Below are 22,546 nucleotides of genomic sequence, written 5' to 3' on the forward strand. Positions count from 1 at the left end.
CCGCCATCCAGCTTCTATGTTCTCAAACAAAGTTCTCGGTGTTGGCCTTTCCAGGGAATAAACGAGCATGATAACAGTCCATGGATGCACCTGATTCTTTCTGGAGAACACCACCTTCCTCAATACATCCTCACCTTCCATGAAACCTTGGGGGCCATTTACTTCGGATCTTTCCTCCTCTTGGGGCGGGGACGGCAGAGCTGGCGCGCCCATCTTTTTCTCTTGTTTCCACGTGACGAGTGTCTACACCCAGGGGTTCCTCACCTCAAGGGACTCAACATCCCCATCAGAAGGCTCGGGTGGGCAGCATCCACAGAGGGAGCTCAGTAATTGCCCCCACAGACCTTCGGTTCTGCCTCGGACCCTGTCAGCTCGCACCCACAGACTGCGCAAATGTTGGCATCTTGGCGTGTTGGATATTGCACGGCGGCGGCACAACAACGAGAGTGGATTGATCTAGCAGTTTGTACGGTTTCTGGTGCTTCTCTGCTCCCGGCCTCCCGCCCTATGCTGCTTTATGTAGGCGAGTTTCTCGGGACGGCTCAAGGAACCTTAAGCCTTCCCAACTTTGGAATGGACACTGCAGGATTGCTACGACAAGGAATGTTGTGCGATGTAGGGGCGGACGAGGCCACGGTGATTCCATGGTACCACGAGGGCAGACACACTGTTCTGGCGACTATTCCAACGACAGAGGTGCTCTACGAGATTATGGACTCAAGCCGCGTGGATTGGATAAATAAAATTGCCAATTCTGATTAGAAAAAAAGAATAAATATCAAGCGTTAGAGGAACTACTGAACTCAATCACTTGCTGTCGTTACTCAACAGTTTGGTACTTGCAAGGGATACAGGATGGCCGGGAACGGCGGCGGCAACCAGAGATCAAGCAAAAAATCATTCCAAAACATTAACATATTTCTTTAACATGGGATGTACATCAGTTTCAAACCCTTTATGCAGGAAGGAGGCTTGAAGAGATGAAAGGGCATTCACTCACTATGACCTCGCCAGCTGCTATTCCTCGTGTATCTTTAGATCATACATGGCCTTTCTTCGAGTCTAACATCCCTCTGAGATACTACCTTCACAAGGTAATTCTTGTGCTCTTGTTTTTTTTAGCAAAACAGAACAAGGGGCACTAAATTACATGTGCACAAGTTATTTCTAATATCCACTAGACTACTACATATGGTCAATCACACTACATATAATATGGAAACCTTCTCTTTTTCCGGCAGCCAGTTCAAGAGACTCTAGTACCTGTTATAAAGAACAACACAACTCAAGTGAGCCTTCTTCTGCACGCAAAACTCCTCTCGCAAGGCGAATGTTTTTCAGCATGCAAGTGATATCTAATACATACTTTTTTTAAATGATTTAATTTGTATTCTTTGCAAGATGTCACACAACTCAAACTTAGTGCCACATAAATCACAAGCGTAGACACAAACATAGATCTCTTAGCCGATTTCCCCCCTAAAATTTACAACTTTACAGACAACCTAACATGGATTCTTTGGTGAAAAAAAAAGATGGATGAACTCTGTACTCAACAATTTACTTTTGCTGGACCAGCCATTTACGAAAACCAGAAACTCCCAAATAAATCAACGAACAATATCAACCGATGCTTACAAGGGATTAGAGACTGCTGTTTGCAGATGCATTCCATGATTGTTAACATAGGGAGTGTACGAGGAATTGATATGGCAACTTCATGAAAAAGTTTCATGGTTAAGTGTACACACGGCACTTGTACCCTGCACCACCAAACTTCTTCATCATGGTACCACATGGAGAAGATATATGCGGCAAATCCAAATGCTATACACTCCTTCCATTCCAGAATATAAGGTGCATCAACTTTCGCGCAAGTCAAACTTATGTATGAAGGGGAGCCTTGGCGCAGTGGTAAAGCTGCTGCCTTGCAGAAAATATGGTTCAAGTCCTGGAAACAACCTCTTGCAGAAATGTAGGGAAAGGCTGCGTACAATAGACCCAAAGTGGTCGGACGGACCCTTCCCCGGACCCTGCGCAAGCGGGAGCTACATGCACCGGGCTGCCCTTTTTTTTATAATACAAAATAAATAAAATAAGAAAATTATTTTCGTGATGATACAAATATTTTATTGTAGATATTGAAGTACTATTTTCTAAAAACTTGATAAACATGCACATGTTTGACTTTTGAAAAACTAAAACACATTATATTTTGGGATGAAGGGAGTAGTTTCTAGAATTGCCAGAAGAAAATATGGTATAGATGTGGGTTCTCTGAAGCTAATAGCTCATAAATAACATATCTGAAAGTTTTAACAATCAAATGAAGGACCCAACATAACAGCTTCAAAGACTGGTGGCTCTATGCTCGCCTTTCGATTTCAGGAAACAAGAGAAAAGGTTTTTTATAGCCTATGTTCCCTGTGAGCTTGGTCAATCTGGAGGGAAAGAAACTATCGGAATTTAAATGTCAGGCTGCAGCTCTTCAGAACTTCTTGTTTTGACTAGAAGCTCCTCAGGGCATGGATAATAAGCTCAGTGGTTTACAATTTGTGGAGTCTGGCCAGTGTTAAGGGCCAGAGCAAACTGGTAGTTGTTGTAAGTTGGCAAATTGCCTGTTTCAGTTTAGTTTGGGCCGTAAAATGTTGCAGGCCGGGTCAAGGCTGTTTCTTCCTTGGTCTTCATGTACTAAACCTCTTTTCTTTTTCTTCTATAAAATACACAGCCCTTTTGCATGGTTAGAAAAAAAATAGAAATCAAATTAAGGACCTAGAGGGGCTGCATCAGAGAGCTCATTATGGGTAAGTTTAATGTGAGGAGAAAAACAAGTAGGAGGTTGGAAGGCTGAATCTTGCTAAGTGTAATGAAACAACTAAATGCATTGAGCAAAACAATTGGGATCCATACAGTTGCTCGGAGAAATGAGTTTGAAGCAGAGATAAGTATGCTTGAATCACAAGGGCATGATACGCTACAAGTCATAAACATAAAAGATAAGACATGTTCATGCAGTGCGTGGTAAGTTTTTCGGAAGACATACCTTCATGCATTGGCCTTCAGATGCTCAATCAGGGGAGCTGAGATCCAAGCACATGCCGATTATTATTACAGCATTGAGATGTTTAGGGAATCATATGCTGGGTCAGTACCATCCATGACAGATTCACTAGATACGACACAACTGGGTGAAAGTCGACTCGGGTTGCAAAGTACACCCACCAACTCTAAAAAGGCCTCCAGGCAGACCCAGGAAGCAGACAATTAGGAGATTGTTTTTTAACCTGGTAGAAAGGTGGTCCTGGGGAGAGTGTTGTACCCCAGCATAAGCTGGTGGTTGTTGACTTCCGCTTTCGAATTCATGTCCAGCGGGATAAGCGTGCCAAGGTCGCTAGAACGAAGTGGTGGAAGCTCAAGGGGGAGGTAGCTCAGGTGTTCAAGGAGAGGGTATTTAAGGAGGGCCCTTGGGAGGAAGGAGGGGATGCGGACAATGTGTGGATGAAGATGGCGACTTGCATTCGTAAGGTGGCCTCGGAGGAGTTTGGAGTGTCCAGGGGAAGGAGAAGCGAAGATAACGATACCTGGTGGTGGAATGATGATGTCCAGAAGGCGCTTAAAGAGAAGAAAGATTGCTTCAGACGCCTATACCTGGATAGGAGTGCAGACAACATAGAGAAGTACAAGATGGCGAAGAAGGCCGCAAAGCGAGCTGTTGGTGAAGCAAGGGGTCGGGCATATGAGGACCTCTACCAACGGTTAGGCACGAAGGAAGGTGAAAGGGACATCTATAAGATGGCTAAGATCCGGGAGAGGAAGACGAGGGATATTGGCCAAGTCAAATGCATCAAGGATGGAGCAGGCCAACTCTTGGTGATGGACGAAGAGATTAAGCATAGATGGCGGGAGTACTTCGACAAGCTGTTCAATGGGGAGAATGAGAGTTCTACCATTGAACTGAATGACTCCTTTGATGAGACCAGCATGCGTTTTGTGCGGCGCATCCAGGAGTCTGAGGTGAAGGAGGCTTTAAAAAGGATGAAAGGAGGCAAGGCGATGGGCCCTGATTGTATCCCCATTGAGGTGTGGAAAGGTCTCGGGGACGTAGCGATAGTATGGCTAACCAAGCTTTTCAACCTCATTTTTCGGGCAAACAAGATGCCAGAAGAATGGAGACGGAGTATATTAGTACCAATCTTCAAGAACAAGGGGGATGTTCAGAGTTGTACTAATTACCGTGGAATTAAGCTGATGAGCCATACAATGAAGCTATGGGAGAGAGTCATTGAGCACCGCTTAAGAAGAATGACAAGCGTGACCAAAAATCAGTTTGGTTTCATGCCTGGGAGGTCGACCATGGAAGCCATTTTCTTGGTACGACAACTTATGGAGAGATATAAGGAGCATAAGAAGGACTTGCATATGGTGTTCATTGACTTGGAGAAGGCCTATGATAAGATACCGCGGAATGTCATGTGGTGGGCCTTGGAGAAACACAAAGTCCCAGCAAAGTACATTACCCTCATCAAGGACATGTACAATAATGTTGTGACAAGTGTTCGAACAAGTGATGTCGACACCGATGACTTCCCGATTAAGATAGGACTGCATCAGGGGTCAGCTTTGAGCCCTTATCTTTTTGCATTGGTGATGGATGAGGTCACAAGGGGTATACAAGGAGATATCCCATGGTGTATGCTCTTTGCGGATGATGTGGTGCTAGTTGACGATAGTCGGATGGGGGTAAATAGGAAGTTAGAGTTATGGAGACAAACCTTGGAATCGAAAGGGTTTAGGCTTAGTAGAACTAAAACCGAGTACATGATGTGCGGTTTCAGTACTACTAGCTGTGAGGAGGAGGAGGTTAGCCTTGATGGCCAGGTGGTACCTCGAAAGGACACCTTTCGGTATTTGGGGTCAATGTTGCAGGAGGATGGGGGTATTGATGAAGATGTGAACCATCGAATCAAAGCCGGATGGATGAAGTGGCGCCAAGCTTCTGGCATTCTCTGTGACAAGAGAGTGCCACAAAAGCTAAAAGGCAAGTTCTACAGGACGGCGGTTCGACCCGCAATGTTGTATGGCGCGGAGTGTTGGCCGACTAAAAGGCGACATGTTCAACAGTTAGGTGTGGCGGAGATGCGTATGGTGAGATGGATGTGTGGCCACACGAGGAAGGATCGAGTCCGGAATGATGATATACGAGATAGAGTTGGGGTAGCACCAATTGAGGAGAAGCTTGTCCAACATCGTTTGAGATGGTTTGGGCATATTCAGCGCAGGCCTCCAGAAGCTCCAGTGCATAGCGGACGGCTAAAGCGTGCGGAGAATGTCAAGAGAGGGCGGGGTCGACCGATTTTGACATGGGAGGAGTCCGTTAAGAGAGACCTGAAGGATTGGAGTATCGACAAAGAGCTAGCTATGGACAGGGGTGCGTGGAAGCTTGCTATCCATGTGCCAGAGCCATGAGTTGGTTGCGAGATCTTATGGGTTTCACCTCTAGCCTACCCCAACTTGTTTGGGACTAAAGGCTTTGTTGTTGTTGTTGTTGTTGTTGTTGTAGAAAGGTGGTCAGGTGCAGAATTTGTAAGGGGGTGGGCCATATGACGAAAACATGCAAGGAGCCAAAACCCGAGCAAGAATTCCTATGATCTTATCTGATGTTGATGAGGAACCAACTTCAAACTAATGTGTTCTCTCATGTTAATTTGTTTTACATATCATTGCTTAGTACTGAGTACTATGTTTAATCTTATAAATCATTGCAGAAAGAAATGTGCAAATGTGATTGAAGAACCTGTAGAAACTCGAGAACAACATCCAAGGAGAAGGTATGAGTATTGGACATGCTTTTAGTCACATTTTTACTGCCCACTGTAATGTTTTTCGCTCAATAATCATTTCAGGAGAGAAGGTATGAGGACTGAAGAATCTATAACTAATTACAAGAGGTATTAGTCTGATTTGTACATATTTACATGTGCAAATAGATTGAAGAACCTGTACTAACTATATTATATTGTCTTTTTAACTCTAGGAAGAAAACTTCTGTCAACATGACTCCTATGAAGAAGCCCACAGCCAAAGGAAATGACAAGATAACTCCAGTGAAGAAAGCTGCACCTAAAACGAAGGAACATGGAGCATGGATGCTTTGGTGACAGAAACATGGATGAATTCTGTTCTCAACAATTTACTTGCTACACACGCCCATTTACCAAAGCCATGTAAACCCAAAATATCAACATAGTTTATAGTGTGGTATGATATTTGTAAGCATCACATGGATGACATAAGAGTGTATTGCACAATGCACATAAGCTTACACAATTAAATTAAAATATAATATATCTACAAAAACTGGAATATACATACTTGAGAATCGAACTGATAATCTAGATAATTTGTAGATGGGATCATGGGACTAGTTAAAAGAGGAGACGCGTACCTCTTGCAATAACTTCTCCAAGGTCTGATACAGTTGCAGTCAACTCTACGGTCCTTCGGCATTTTTTGAGTGTTTGAAACAACCCAACCTATGGAGTTAGCATAACACATTTCTCAGTGCTAACATTTTGCTAATAATACTTCTGTACAAAGGAATGAATGGCAGGGATCAAGCGAACTACCGTTATAAGATAGAACTGAACTTACAGAAATATGAACTTCAGTATTACGGCCATTTTTATTATCTGAAGGGTGTTTGCATATGCTCATCAACAGATTTTCCAACTGATAATTTCAGAAAAAAGAACATAGAAGTCAAGAGCATGAAGCTACCGAATATCACAAGTGTAATTTATTTTCACTTTATTAACCTAACAAATCTTAATAAACCCACCTGAACTGTGGTAGAAATGCATTTTCCCTTAATACATTCAATAAGATCACCTTTTTGGATTCCACATTTCTCAGCATTAGATCCTTTGGACACCTAAGGTTCAATTGCCAAATAATTATACCATATGCACATGGGAAAAAGAGCACCTTCAGGAAGGCATTATATACCTCTCTAACAACAAGACCGTCATCAATGTTATACATACGACATAACATGTCAACATGAGCAGGCTCTAGGAGCTTGATGGCCTCAAACCTCATCCCAAGATGGGGCCGACCAATGTACCTACACCAAGTCAGGTACCATTTAACATATTTCGAGCAAGGTATACATGGGTAAGTAACGCTTCCAAAATAAGCCATTTTAGTGGAATCCAACTTCTATCCTTTTTTTTTGGAACAAGGACTTCTATCTAACACGTTTAAAATTTCCCATCACTAGCCAAATATTTTGATTCAAATAGATTTCAAAAAGGCCCAAAGGGGATGAATCATTAATAGTAGTTAGAAACGATCAAAGAAGATTTTTTTCATGATGTTACGTAAACTCGAACATCAAATTTAGATGAGATCAATTGAGTATCACAAAAACATTTGTTCATGAATATCTCCTACGTTTAAATTCAAGCCATCCTTAAAAAAGATGGGTTAAAGGAAAATTGTCCATCAAAATTGAGAGAAAACAAAGTTTTCCATTTAATACTCTACACTTTGGATGTAGATAGTGCTAAAGAGATGCGAAGCAAAATTATGAAGTCTTATCAGTTCTATCTTATAAATAGTTGTCATGATGAAACATTTATAATCAAGAGTGGTTCTAATTGTTTCTTTCCGTCTAGGCCCCATCAAAGATCCAGTGCTTGATTTGCTTATAAATGATTGTTGCTATATTACATATTGCAGCCACTTGTTCAAACATATCACTGTATATATATAACACGACAATGACTATACTATTTTGAAAATCTGAACATAACTTAAAGGGCATACCAGTGCTCAAAGCTCACAAACAAAGTGGGGTCTGGGGAAGGGGATTTCTAGACAGCCTTAGGCCCCGCTTGGTTCCTCGTTTTAGGGCCCAATACACCTGTAAAATATACCCCTGTAAAATAAAAACGGATGGGCCTGTCGTTGGTGCTTGGCATGTCGTTTTTGGGCTGTAAGTTTTACACTGGTTTTCTCGTTTAGACCCGTATCAGGCCGGTATCTGATACAGACCAGAGGCCGTCGTTTTTCCCCACCTCGCCTCTCGCTCGAGACCTAGATCAAATTGCGCCGCCGAGAGGCGCCGGCGCTGGTGTCCACGAGGTGGTCAAGCAACGGCGTTCGCGACGGCGACGTGGTGAGGCGCAGAAGACGGTGGCCACGACGGGGGTTAGGCGCGCCGACGACGGCGACTCGTTCCTGTCCGCGACGGTGACGGCGACTCGCTCCTGGCCGCGACAGTGACGGCGACTCGCTCCTGGCCGCGACGGCGACGTTGGCCGGCAGCCGTGACCTGACCGTGACGGCGAATCGCTCATCCTCCTCTGCTCCACCAAGGTATCCTCCCTCCTCCTCCTCTGCCATCCCTCCCCGCCCCTTCCCCGTTCAACCGGCGGCGGAGTACTCCTTGGCGACGTGGCCGTCCTGCTTGGTCATGATTAGCCCGAACCCTCCTGCCAGTTAACAGCTGCTGCCAAAATTTCACAAGAATTCAGTTCATTAGCTGCTGTCGAAGTTCAGATTGATGTAAACCTAGAAATACTGATAAACAAACAGATGAACAATGGTCCGATGATTTGTTTATGAACAGGGTCCAATAAACTTCCATGGGTTTATGAATAGTTCATCTGTTTTCTTTGTCCAGTTGTGCAGATAGAATGCTAACTAAGTTGGGCCTGTTTGATAAGTTATATAACTGCAGCACCTATTATTGCTACTGATATCATTGGCTCATTGCTGCCTTTGTGCAATGCAGAACTGTTAAGAGTGATTTGGAGGATTCAAGATTCTGTGAAGCTCTTTTGACATTTAAAGCTCAGAACTGAAGGTACTTAATAAACTCAAAAGCATTCGGTCCAGCTTGTGTGTGTGTCACTGATTTATTCTTCATTGTTTTGCGTATGTGCTTGTCTATATACATCTATACTCAACTGTTACATCAATCAATAAAAGTATGGTAATATCTTTTCATGTTACACTAATCTCGTTATCTTGATGTGCTAGTGCTCCTTTTATTCCAATGTCATAACATAGATTATATATACTACTGTGTTTACTTTGAAGGAGAGTTGCGGTATTTATTTTGTAATCTCTTCTCGCTAGATAATGGATACGAGTAACCATGATGATGGATATGAGTCATGTACTGATTCTGAGGAGGAGGAGGAGGAGGAGATGATGTTTCTTGTCTTCCCAACAATATATTGTATATCTTCTAGGAGGGAAAAGATTCCAGTGAACACATCCATTCTTACGGGAGCTAAGTATATCCGAGAAATATTGGATGGCCACCCTCAACGGTGCCTTGATATTCTTAGGATGGAATCCCATATCTTCCAACTTCTATGTGACCATCTTAGAATGACATGGATGATGTTCCCGACGAGGTCAAAATCTTTGCCTCTGATGTTTTCAAGGATGCAGCAAATCATGAGATTTTCCTGGGTTACAACTCAAGATTGCGGGGTATGTGGCTAAAGAAGGAAGTCGACAAGATTAGTCCTCAGCCTCCTCCTTGTAAGTACCATTATCTTGGTTTTCTGCATTTCTTCTCCCCACTAAAGATAAGTTTGTAAGGCTTAGTTGAGTGAGTATTCCTTTGCAGCTCGGTTTTCATCTGGCGGTATTCCTTCAATCAATCTGGTGCTCTGATCAAAGGTATTGTCTGTGCTCCTTTTATTTCCATTAGGTGAAGCATACCTTGCTTGCTCCTGGAGTCCCTTTGGCCTCAACGAGGCCCCGCTAGTGGGAGGGAGTAACATAATATTCTGGACATGTTTGTTATTATCCACAATAGACCTGTGTTGAGAACTTGCAATTCTTGGAGCTGTCATTTTTGCATTCAAAATCATATAGACCTGCTGCTGTCTAGAACATCTTTTCTTATTTAAGATGTTGTTTATATTGCTGCCATGTTGTTTCTTCATATCGGTGTTTTTTGAAAAATAATATGGTTTCTTTAAATTTAGTGACATGCTATGGCTACCTTGTACCATCTGGCTCCCCTTGGTAATTCAGGATTTTGTGCTAATCTTTTTGACATACATGGTTGTTCTTGACATGTGTGGCTGGTATCCTTCATAGAGCACAAAGTGTTCTTACATAGCTAATGTTTTTCAATTTTTTTCTTTTCAGGATGTCCTTTCACATGATTCTATGATTACCCGAGTCCATGAAGCAATCAATAATCTTCCTGAAATATTTTATGTCTAAGCGCACAATGGTTGAACAATTGCCTCAATAAATTTGGTTATGTAGCATCCGGACGAGACGAGACAAGTATGCCTCGATAAATTTGTAATTTAAACTACTGACTTTGAGCACTATGAGTTATCGGAACTATGTTCAAATGGATGATTGCAAAAATATTATCCTTTTTTTGATGTGGTTGTACTGTTATATAAATCAAAAATTTAGCTCATTTTATACCTGTGCAATTTGTGTGGAAGTGCAGTCTGTGCTGTTGAAAATTCTGTACGTGTGTATTAGAAAGTCTGTGCTGTTGAAAAGCTATACATTTGGGTGCCATGCATGTTTGAACATATATGTAGTGCTGCAACTTGGGCGCCATGTATATTTTACAACCGAATTGAAACTGGAGCCAACTTACAGGGGTGGCAGAAAAACAACATTCCAAGCGGAGTCTAGAAGCGGAATGGAAATACAACCCTGTGGCATGTATTCGGTTTGAGACTAGTATAATACAGGTGTAAAATGTTACAGGGGTGGCAGAAAAACAACATTCCAAGCGGGGCCTTACCCTTGCATCGTAATTTTGCAAGGAGGCTGGTTCGAACCCCAAGACCTCCAGGAAACAAGTGGAGAGACTACCAATGGGCCAGGCCCGCCCTCCAAAATCTTAACATCTTATGGCCATTAAATTGCGTAAAAATGAGAAAATAGACACTAGTTCGACCACTAACAACAATAAAAAAAAATAGGGCAGAACACATTACCAAACAATAATAGATAGTATCACACAGAGCTGAGAGGAAAAACGCACCGATATTTCTTCCATGAATCGAAACAATTGAGCAAAATGGAAGAAGGTATAAAAGACCCAAATCTCTCAGGGTCGTTGACCATTCCAACAACTTTTCCACTCAAGTCAATAACTAGCCCCCCATTGTCATACTACAACAATTCATATGGACAAAATATGAGATTTTGCAATATATAACATAAAATGGCATAGAAAACTAAGTTGTAATATATATAACTATCTCATGATAAGATATATTACCTCATTATTATCATCGTCATGGCCATCTGGAGAACAAAAGTACACGTTGTGGTGCCGCTCAAACAAGTTTGGATTCAGATATTCTGCCCTAGCATATGTTATCCTTAGATTTAAGGAATTGTCTCTTCCTAGCTGAAAAACCTCTTGAGCAAATTCTACATCTTTTTCACGAAGAGATGGTAACTTGATTGGTTGATCCACCTCAACATTCAAGAAAGCGATATCGTAATGGGGCTGATAGTAGACCAGCTCGCCCTTTGCACTAGTGCCATTTAGCAAATGAACAGTGACCTAAAAGAAAGTTCCAGATTTATAAGATTTTTTTAACAATGCCTAGTAAGCAAGTGGCATATGATGTTTCCATTTTGTTATCAGAAAAGGCCAGTAGCTAGCACAAAAAACATGTACTTTGTACTGGTGCCATCTAGCAAACGAACAGTGACCTAAGAAAAATGTTCTGGAACAGATTATATAAGACTTTTGAACATGCTTGGTGAGCAAATCGCATATGCTGTTTCCATTTTGTTATTATAAAGGTCCAATTGCACGCAAAAAAAAAACATTTGAATTGCAACCAGTTAGATTTACACTGGGGATTAAATTATTTATTTGGGGGTGGAAGCGGCTGGGCTGGAAAAGAACGTACATGGGTATATATATATAGAGAGAAAGAAATTAATATAAGAAACACTAGATTTGACTCACATCAGCATTAGGGGCATACTCTTGGCCGCCTGTCCAGACGCTGTAAGGAGCGTCCTTTGTGCGAATCAGCCGTGCAGTTGTCAAGACAAGGCCGGTTTTCTTCTCCGCATCCCAATCGACCCAGAAGCCGGAGCACCGTCTCAGCGGCTCACCATCTGCGTGATTCAAGCGCGATGGATATGGATATATACATACACTAAGTTGCGCAACGGACGATGGGTCAATCAATCCAAAACAGAGAGGGTGCAAAGCAAAGCTGCATAGATGTACACATAATACAGACCAAGGGAGGATGAAACCCCTAGAAGGAATTTGGCGGCCGAGAGGACGGCCTGGCTTCCGGATTCACGGACGGAGAAGAGCTCGGCAATGTGGAACCGGGTCGGGGGCTTGAAGTGATCGAGCGTGGGGATTTTCACAGGGCGGGGAGCTACAGACAGGCAGGCAGGCAGGCAGGCAGGCGGCAGGAGCATAAATAGATAAACAATTATAGTATAATAAACTGATGAAAAAAATGGATGAGGCGGACCTGATTCTTCTTCGCGTCTGGCCTGCTCCGTCTTGGCCGAGTAGTCATGGCCCAAGGACGGATCAGGCGACCAGACCTCTTCCTCTTCGCTCCACACATCCAACTTCCTCTTCTTCTCCGCCAAGGGGTCGTCTCGTCTGGTCGGATAAGCCGCCATGCTCCTTTTCTTGTTGGACCCGCACTCGTCTTCTTTCCCGGATCGCCTTCACCGCCGCAATCAACCGATAGAGGAATCAACCGATCCTCTCGCAATCGCGCCGCCGCCGCCGCCGGCCAGTGGGGATTTATTCGTCGGTGTTTATTTGGAAGGCCACCGTGGTGGTGGTGGCTAGTTTTTTTTTCTTTTTTTAGGGTTGGTGGCTAGTGTTCCGCCACTCCGCCGGCGAGTCCGGTCCGAGGTTGCGGAGCGAGGGGCGAGCGTCGTAGATGAAGTAGTCGAACACGCGAAAGTAAATGACACAGAGAGATATGAAGGAGACCAGCTTTATTAATCAATGATCAGGTGTTATAATGATGACTCCTCGTTGTTTTATATAGGGGGTAGGGGGTCAAGGGATAAGTACCCACTTAATGTAAAGTGAAGGAAACGGGAGGGGCTAGCCCGTGCGATACGCACGAGGCCGCCGCCACCCTTCGATGGCCCGGTTTTCCAACACTCCCCCTTGGTAATTATCCGTATATCCATGCCTCAAAACTCCGAAAAACCCAGTGGGAAAAATATATGGAGAAAGAGCACACAGCATACATTGTTGTATTGCACGAATTGCCTCGTCAAAAACCTCGTGTGAGAAACATCAGAAAAACTCACTCAAGGGAAAAAGAGTACAATCCACTCAACCATCAAGTTGAGTACTCGATCATCAAAAGATTTTAGCGACGAGTTTGTGAAGTTTCTCCCCCTGAACCTTGCATCTCTCTAAGTCTCATCATACTGATTCCACGCACACACCTCTCTAAGGTTGATGCCGGTAATGATTTAGTGAACATATCAGCAAGATTGTCACAGGACTTAGTATGAAAAACTCTCACCTTGTTCAACTGCTGCAACTCATGTGCATAGAAAAACTTGGGACTAATATGCTTTGTGAGGTTACTCTTCACATAACCCATCTGGACTTGTGCAACACAAGCAGCATTATCTTCATAGATAATGGTAGGGGTTTATACGGTGTTCAGCCCACATGTTTGCTGAATGTGGCCGATCATCCGCCGAAGCGATACACATTCTTTTAACGCTTCGAATAGTGCCATGATTTCCGAGTGGTTCGTGGAAGTCGACACAAGAGTTTGCTTGAACGATTTCCATAAAAATGTAGTTCCACCACAAAGGAAAACATATCCAGTCTGCGATTTGCAATCATGCGGGTCCGATAGGTACCCAGCATCGGCATAGCCTATAATAGATAGATCTTGATTCCTTTTATAAAATAGGCCAAGATGTTTGGTCCCTTGCAGGTAACGGAAGACGTCCTTGACACCTTTCCAATGTCTTTTGGTAGGTTCAAACTGTACCTCGCGAGCAAACTGACGGCGGCCGTGTACAGTTTGCGAGATACATGAGTGCTCCAATTGCACTCGGGTAAGGAACCTCTGGTCCCAGAGTTTCCTCCTCCTCTTTCTTTTGCCTGAATGGGTCCTTGTCTGGTTGTAAAGATCTCCTGACCATCAGGGTCTTAGAAGGATATGCCTTATCAAATCCAAATCTTCCCAACACCTTCTGGCTGTAGGCCGACTGGTGCACTAGAATCCCATCAGGGGAATGTTCAAGTTGCAGACCTAGACAGAACTTGGTTTTACCCAAATCCTTCATCTCGAATTCCGACATCAGGTAGGAACTCGCTTCCTCAATATCCTCAGGTGTACCAATTGTGTTTAAATCGTCCACGTACGCCGAGATTATACAGAATCCGTCTTGGGATCGTCGTATGAAAACACATGGGCGATCTTTATTGCTCGTGTAGCCCTTCTGATTGAGGAAATCGCTTAAGCGATTGTACCACATTCTACCAGATTGTCTGAGTCCGTACAATGCCTTTTGAAGTTGAACACTGTATAAACCCATGTTTGCTCTATCATGGTTCGGAACAGGGATACCTTCTGGAACCTTCATGTATATGTTCGAATCCAAATTACCATACAGGTAAGCAGTGACAACATCCATTAGTTTCATTTTCAAGCCCATGTTTACTGCCATCGAGATCAAGTATCTAAAGGTAACTCCATCCATGACCGGGGAATAAGTCTCCTCAAAATCAACACCTGGTCGTTGAGTGAACCCTTGAGCGACGAGCCTTGCTTTGTACCGTACTACCTTATTATTTTCATCTCTCTTTCGAACAAAAACTCACCTATGGCCAACAGGGCGAATGTGTGGAGGAGTTCGACAAACTGGTCCGAACACCTTCCTTTTGTTGAGAGATAATAATTCGGCAGTAATTGCCTATTGCCAATCTTTCCAATCCGACCTTCTCTTGCAATCAGCGAGCGTGTTAGGCTTAGGGTCAAGATATATGATTGAAGCAATTTTCGTAGCAAAGTTGATGTCGACAATCACCATTGCTCGGTTCAGGGACTCCCCCTTATAAATATAATTTATGGCCATTTCCTCATGGAGCGCATCTGGCGCAAACACTTGCTCTACCAAATTTCTCATTATGGGAGCAAGGTCCTTTAGATTTCCTGCGCCGATGTGTGCGCTCACATCTCCATAGGGTGTTTCCCCTATGGGAAAGTTTAAGTCCAGAATTTCGTGCACTGAATTTTCCGTACTTGTGTCAGGTCTCGACTGGCTCCCCGTTTCAATTTGGGGCACTTTGGTGACAAGCTGTAATAAATCTCTCTTATCCTTTTTCGTCAGGCATCCCCGAGTACTTGGGATTTGAGAAGTCGGATTTCTCGTCCTTTTAGGCCTTTGGACGGGAGCGGGTATACCATCATTTTTCTTCCGTATTTCAACCCTTTCCGGTGCATTGCGCGCGTGCACATGCGATTTTATCATAGTCTTTAAGTCACTAAAGTGGTCAGGCAGTTGATTTGCTAAAGACTGCAAATCTATTATCTTTTGGACTTCTCTCTCAGTCTCAGCAGTGCGCGGGTCATGAGCGTGGATCCCCGTGGCTTGCCACGTGATTTCTCGACTTTTAGCATCAAGGGGTTGATTCTCTCCCCCTAAAGTCGGGAAAAAATCTTCGTCAAAAATGCAATCAGCAAAACGAGCCGTGTGACAATCACCTGCCATGGGGTCTAGATACCTGATTATGGACACAGTCTCATAACCAACGTATATCCCCGACTTACGAAGCGGGCCCATCGCCGATCGCTGAGGGGGTGGTATTGGTACATATACCTGGCAACTGAACCTACGAAGGTGGGAAATTTTCGGTGCCGACCCTTGCGCAAGTTGAACAGGAGAGTGGATGTTGTAGGCCGACGGTCAAAAGTTGATGAGATTAGCCGCGTGTAACACCGCGTGGCCCCAACATGTAGTTGGTAAATTACAACCCTGAAGGAGCGGTCGGGCAATGAATTTAATTCTTTTAATCAATGCCTCAGCAAGTCCGTTTTGTGTATGAACATGCGGTACCGAGTGCTCAACTTTGATTCCTATTGCCATGCAATAATCATCGAACGCCTTTGAAGTAAATTCTCCGGCATTGTCCATTCGAATAGACTTTATACGATAATCCGGGAAATTATTCCTCATTTCTATGACCTGAGAGATCAACTTTGCAAAGGCATGGTTCCGTGTTGACAGCAGGCAAACATTGGACCATTTAGAGGAAGCATCAATGAGAACCATTTAGAGGGGCTGAATTGGACCGCATATGTCCCCTTGGATACGTTCCAAGAACGGGGGGATTTCATCCCTCACCTTGAGGGGCGATGGACTAATGACTAACTTCCCCTTAGCGCATGCGGAGCACATGAAATCATCAGGATTCGGGAAGTTCTTCACGTTAACATTATGGCCATGCGAGTTGTTGATTATATTTCTCATCATCCTAAGTCGGGGGTGGCCTAACCTATCGTGCCAGAGGCAGAAGAGTTTAGAGCTTCTAAAGACGGTCTTGAGGGTAGTGTACACGGGCGGTGCTACTATCTTAGTGTAGTATAGCCCTGTGTCAAATGAAGGAAGCCTTTCGATAACATGTTTACCACCTGCATCCCGCTTTGTGATGAGCAGGCACTCCTTGCTATTTTCATCATCGGTCTCAGCATGGAAACCATTAGCGCGGATGTCTCTAAAGCTCAAAAGAGTACGAGTCAACTCCGGGTACAACAACGCATCATTAATGATCAAAGTTGTTCCCATAGAGAGTATAATAGTGCCTCGTCCGGAGCCAACTATGTGAGAACCGCATCCGGCGATTGTCATAATACTTCCCGGAGATTTTTTAATGGACTCAAAGTACTTAGTTTCTCGTAAAATGGTATGAGTGATGGCGCTATCGGCAAGGCACGTTTCCTCCATTCGGGTGCCACACGCATTCTAAAATATGACATCTAATTAATGTAATGAGGAAGAAAATACATTAAAAATAAATGCACACATCTCAGAACATAACATGCTATCATGTATAAATAATGGAATAAATGAATAAAATAAATGTCATCCAATCGCCAAAGTAAAGAATAAGTTTATGCTCTCATAGAGCTTACAACCAAATCGAATTTATTCAAATTTATTGTATCAAATCACGGAATCATGATAACCAAAGAGGTATGCTAAGTGGACTCGGTGAAGAAGCCATTCACTTCAGCCGCAATCTCCATACTAGTGAGCTGGTCCTCCTTAGAAATCATCTTGGAGGCAGCATCAATGTCTAGTGGCGGCACCGCTGCTACCTCTTGAGCACTGCGTTGGATTTCCCCAAAGAGGAGAGGATGATGCAGTAAAGTAGCTAAGTATTTCCCTCGGTTTTTGAGAACCAAGGTATCAATCCAGTAGGAGATCACACACAAGTCCCTCGCACCTACACAAAACGATAGCAACTCGCAACCAACGCTTAGGGGTTGTCGATCCCTTCACGGTCACTTACGAGAGTGAGATCTGATAGAGATAATATTTTTGGTATTTTTGATAGATAGATGCAAAGTAAAAAATAAAAGGCAAAGTAAAACAAAGCAAGTAAATAAAGTGATGGAGATTGATATGATGAGAATAGACCCGGGGGCCATAGGTTTCACTAGTGGCTTCTCTCAAGAGCATAAGTATTTTACGGTGGGTGAACAAATTACTATTGAGCAATTGATAGAAAAGCGAATAATTATAAGATTATCTAGGTATGATCATGTATATAGGCATCACGTCCAAAACAAGTAGATCGAAACGTCTGCATCTACTACTATTACTCCACTCATCGACAGCTATCCAACATGCATCTAGAGTATTAAGTAAAAACAGAGTAACGCCATAAGCAAGATGACATGATGTAGAGGGATAAATTCATGCAATATGATAAAAAACATCTTGTTATCCTTGATGGCAACAATACAATACGTGCCTTGCAACTCTTTCTGTCAATGAGTAAGGACACCGCAAGATTGAACCCAAAGCTAAACACTTCTCCCATTGCAAGAACTACCAATCTAGTTGGCCAAACCAAAAGGATAATTCGAAGAGACTTGCAAAGATAACTCAATCATACATAAAAAGAATTCAGAGAAGAATCAAATATTGTTCATAGATAAGCTGGATCATAAACCCACAATTCATCGGTCTCAATAAACACACCGCAAAAAGAAGATTACATTGAATAGATCTCCACAAGAGAGGGAGAGAACATTGTATTGAGATCCAAAAAGAGAGAAGAAGCCATCTAGCTAATAACTATGGACCCGAAGGTCTGAAGTAAACTACTCACACTTCATCGGAGAGGCTATGGTGTTGATGTAGAAGCCCTCCGTGGTGGATGTCCTCTCCGGCGGCGCTCTGGAACAGGCCCCAAGATGGGATCTCGCGGATACAGAAGGTTGGGGAGGTGGAATTAGGTTTTTGGCTCCGTATATGATCTGACGGGGGTGCGTAGGTATATATAGGAGGAAGGAGTACGTCGGTGGAGCAACAGAGGGGCCACGAGGCAGGGGGGGCGCCCAGGGGGCGCCCTCCACCCTCGTGACTGCCTCTGGCACTTCTTGGAGTAGGGTCCAAGTCTCCTGGATCACGTTCGGTGAGAAAATCACGTTCCCGAAGGTTTCATTCCGTTTGGACTCCGTTTGATATTCTGTTTCTTCGAAATACTGAAAAAGGCAAAAAACCAGCAATTCTGGGATGGGCCTGGTTAATAGTTTAGTCCCAAAAAATAATATAAAAGTGGAAAATAAAGCCCAATATAGTCCAAAACAGTAGACAAAGTAGCATGGAGTAATCAAAAATTATAGATACGTTGGAGACGTATCAAGCATCCCCAAGCTTAATTCCTGCTCGTCCTCGAGTAGGTAAATGATAAAAAAGATTTTTTGATGCGGAGTGATACTTTGGCATAATTTCAATGTAAATCTTCTAAATTGTGATATGAATATTCAGATCCGAAATATTCAAGACAAAAGTTCACATTGACACAAAAATAATAATACTTCAAGAATACTAATCAAAGCAATCATGTCTTCTCAAAATAACATGGCAAAAGAAAGTTCATCCCTACAAAATCATATAGTTAGGCTATGCTTCATTTTCGTCACACAAAGATGTTCCCAACTTCTATACCCCCGATGACAAGCCAAGCAATTGTTTCATACTTTAAATAATCTCAAACTTTTTCAACTTTCACGCAATACATGAGCGTGAGCCATGGATATAGCACTATGGGTGGAATAGAATATGATGATGGGGATTGTATGGAGAAGACAAAAAAGGAGAAAGTCTCACGTTGACGAGGCTAATCAACGGGCTATGGAGATGCCCATCAATTGATGTCAACATGAGAAGTAGGGATTGCCATGCAACGGATGCACTAGAGCTATGAATGCTCAACAAAAAAAAACTAGTGGGTGTGCATCCAACTTGCTTGCTCACGAAGACCTAGGGCATTTGAGGAAGCCCATCGTAGGATTATACAAGCCAAGTTCTATAATGAAAAATTCTCACTAGTATAAAAAGGACAACTTATGAGACTCACTACATGAAGAACAAGGTGCTACTTTGAAGCACAATATATGAGACTCACTACATGAAGAACAAGGTGCTACTTTGAAGCACAATATATGAGATTCACTATATGAAGAACAAGGTGCTACTTTGAAGCACAAGTGTGGAAAAAGAGATAGTAGCATTGCCCTTTTTTCTTTTTTTGGGCCATTCTTTTTTTCTATTTTTGGCCTTTCTCTTTTTTATTATTATTTGGGCAATGCTCTAATAATGATGATCATCACACTTCTATTGATTACAACACAAGGATTACAACTCGAAACTTAGAACAAGATATGACTCTATATGAATGCCTCCGGTGGTGTACCGGGATGGTGCAATGAATCAAGAGTGACATGTATGAAAAATAATGCATGGTGGCTTTGCCACAAATACGATGTCAACTACATGATCATGCAATGGCAATATGACAAAAGTAATGTATGTCATGATGATGATGGAAGTTGCATGGCAATATATGTCGGAATGGCTATGGAAATGCCATAATAGGTAGGTATGGTGGCTGTTTTGAGGAAGATATAAGGAGGTTTATGTGTGATAGAGCGTATCGTATCACAGGGTTTGGATGCACCGACGAAGTTTGCGCCAACTCTCAAGGTGAGAAAGGGCAATGCACGGTACCGAAGAGGCTAGCAAAGGTGAAAATGTGAGAGTGCGTATAATCCATGGACTCAACATTAGTCAAAAGAACTCATATACTTATTGCAAAAATTTAGAAGTCATCAAAAATTCAAGCTACGTGCATGCTCCTAGAGGGATAGATTGGTAGGAAAAGACCATCGCTCGTCCCCGGCCGCCACTCATAAGGATGCACAAGCCAGGTACACTTCATGTTTCAAATTTGTTACACAACTTTAACCATACGTGCATGCTACGGGACTTGCAAACTTCGACACAAGTTTTTCTCAAATTCATAATCACCCAACTAGCATGACTTTGATATTATCACCTCCATATCTCAAAACAATTATCAAGCATCAAACTTATCTTAGTATTCAATTCACTCAAAAGAAAGTTTCACATATCTTGAATACCAAGTATATTAACATTAAGCAAATTACCATGCTATTAACGACTCTCAAAATAATCTAAGTGAAGCATGAGAGATCAAATAGTTTCTTTAAAAGAAATCCATCACCGTGCTCTAAAAGATCTAAGTGAAGTACTAGAGCAAAAATTATTACGCTCAAAAGATATAAGTGAAGTACATAGAGCAAAACTATCAAGCTCAAAAGATATAAGTGAAGCACATAGAGTATTCTAGCAAATTCTAATTCAGGTATGGCTCTCTCAAAAGGTGTGTACAGCAAGGATGATTGTGGAAAACTAACAAGCAAAGACACAAATAATACAAGACGCTCCAAGCAAAACACATATCATGTTGGTGAATAAAAATATAGCTCCAAGTAAATTGTCGATGGAAGTAGACGAAAGAGGGGATCCCTTCCGAGGCATCCCCAAGCTTTGACTTTTTGGTGTCCTTGGATTATCTTGGGGGTGCCATGGACATACCCAAGCTTAGGCTCTTGCCACTCTTTGTTTCATAATCCATCAAAAGAATTCACCCAAAACTTGAAAACTTCACAACACAAAACTCAATAGAAATCTCGTGAGCTCCGTTAGTGAAAGAAAACAAAAGACTACTTCAAGGTACTGTAATGAACTCATTATTTATTTATATTGGTGTTAAACCTACTGTATTCCAACTTCCTTATGGTTTATAAACTAATTTATTAGCCATAGATGCATTGAAATAAGCAAACAACACACGAAAAACAGAATCTGTCAAAAACAGAACAGTCTGTAGCAATCTGTAACTAACGCAAACTTCTGGAACTCTAAAAATTCCAACCAAAATAGTACGCACTATACAATTTTTTTATTGATAAGCAGCAAAAAGAATCAATGCAAAATCACGTTCCTGTGATTTATTGAATTTTTTCTCGTGAGCGCAAAGTTTCTGTTTTTCAGCAGAATCAAATCAACTATCGTCATAGCTTATCCTATAGGTTGTACTTGACACAAACACTAATTAAAACACAAAACCACATCTAAACAGAAAGTAGAAACAAAATTTAGCACTAAAAAGGAACAAAAACAAAGAACACAAAATAAAATTGGGTTGGCTCCCAACAAGCGCTATCGTTTAATGGCCCTAGCTAGGCATAAAAGCGAAGATAGATCTAAGTTTTGCCATCTTTGGTAGGCAATCTGTAGGTGGCTCTCATGATAGATTCATATGGTAGTTTTATTTTCTTTCTAGGGAAGTGTTCCATACCCTTTCTCAAGGGAAATTGGAATCTAATATTCCCTTCCTTCATATCAATAATCGCACCAATCGTTCTAAGGAAAGGTCTACCAAGAATAATAGGACATGAAGGATTGCAATCTATGTCAAGAACAATAAAATCTACGGGCACGTAATTCCTATTGGCTACAATAATAACATCATTAATTCTTCCCATAGGTTTTTTAATAGTGGAATCCGCAAGATGCAAATTTAGAGAGCAATCTTCAAAGTCACGGAAATCTAGCAAATCACACAAAGTTTTGGGAATAGTGGAGACACTAGCACCCAAATCACACAAGGCATGAAACTCATAATCTTTAATTTTAATTTTGATAATAGGTTCCCACTCATCATAGAGTTTTCTAGGGATAGAAACTTTCAACTCAAGTTTTTCTTCATAAGATTGCATCAAGGCATCAACAATGTGTTCGGTAAAGGCCTTATTTTGACTATAAGCATGAGGAGAATCTAGCACGGATTGCAACAAGGAAATACAACCAATCAAAGAGCAATTTTCATAATTAAATTCCTTGAGATCCAAAATAGTGGGTTTAGCAACATCACGGTTTTTATTTATTTCAATCCCACTTT

The 22,546-nt window shown here is 42.3% G+C and overlaps 1 protein-coding gene across 2 annotated transcripts; it reads right to left on the reverse strand.

The window, feature by feature from the left end:
• Positions 1–885: 885 nt before the first annotated feature.
• LOC119307314 lies at positions 886–12,904 on the reverse strand. 2 transcript variants are annotated; one of them, XM_037583395.1, is made up of 10 exons: positions 12,519–12,904; positions 12,273–12,419; positions 11,990–12,144; positions 11,285–11,575; positions 11,045–11,175; positions 7,006–7,123; positions 6,839–6,931; positions 6,652–6,729; positions 6,446–6,533; positions 886–1,263 (listed from the first exon to the last, which is right to left on the reverse strand). In XM_037583395.1, the coding sequence occupies exons 1-10, from the start codon at positions 12,673–12,675 to the stop codon at positions 1,247–1,249; spliced, it is 1,275 nt and encodes a 424-aa protein (XP_037439292.1). In that variant the 5' UTR covers positions 12,676–12,904; the 3' UTR covers positions 886–1,246. The 2 variants fall into 2 exon arrangements, with proteins under 2 accessions (XP_037439292.1, XP_037439293.1); XM_037583396.1 differs by lacking the exon at positions 12,273–12,419.
• Between the last annotated feature and the right edge of the window lie 9,642 nt (positions 12,905–22,546).

This window comes from Triticum dicoccoides, chromosome 5B, assembly GCF_002162155.2.
Source record: "Triticum dicoccoides isolate Atlit2015 ecotype Zavitan chromosome 5B, WEW_v2.0, whole genome shotgun sequence".
Taxonomy (NCBI): Eukaryota; Viridiplantae; Streptophyta; class Magnoliopsida; order Poales; family Poaceae; genus Triticum; species Triticum dicoccoides.

Coding starts and splice junctions, on each gene's coding strand:
- LOC119307314 (XM_037583395.1), bottom strand. CDS start 12,675: ATGGCGGCTTATCCGACCAGACGAGACGACCCCTTGGCGGAGAAGAAG. Junction 11,576..11,989: donor AGTATGCCCCTAATGCTGAT/GTGAGTCAAATC, acceptor ACTTTCTTTTAG/GTCACTGTTCATTTGCTAAA. Junction 7,124..11,044: donor GATTCATGGAAGAAATATCG/GTGCGTTTTTCC, acceptor GACTTGGTGTAG/GTACATTGGTCGGCCCCATC.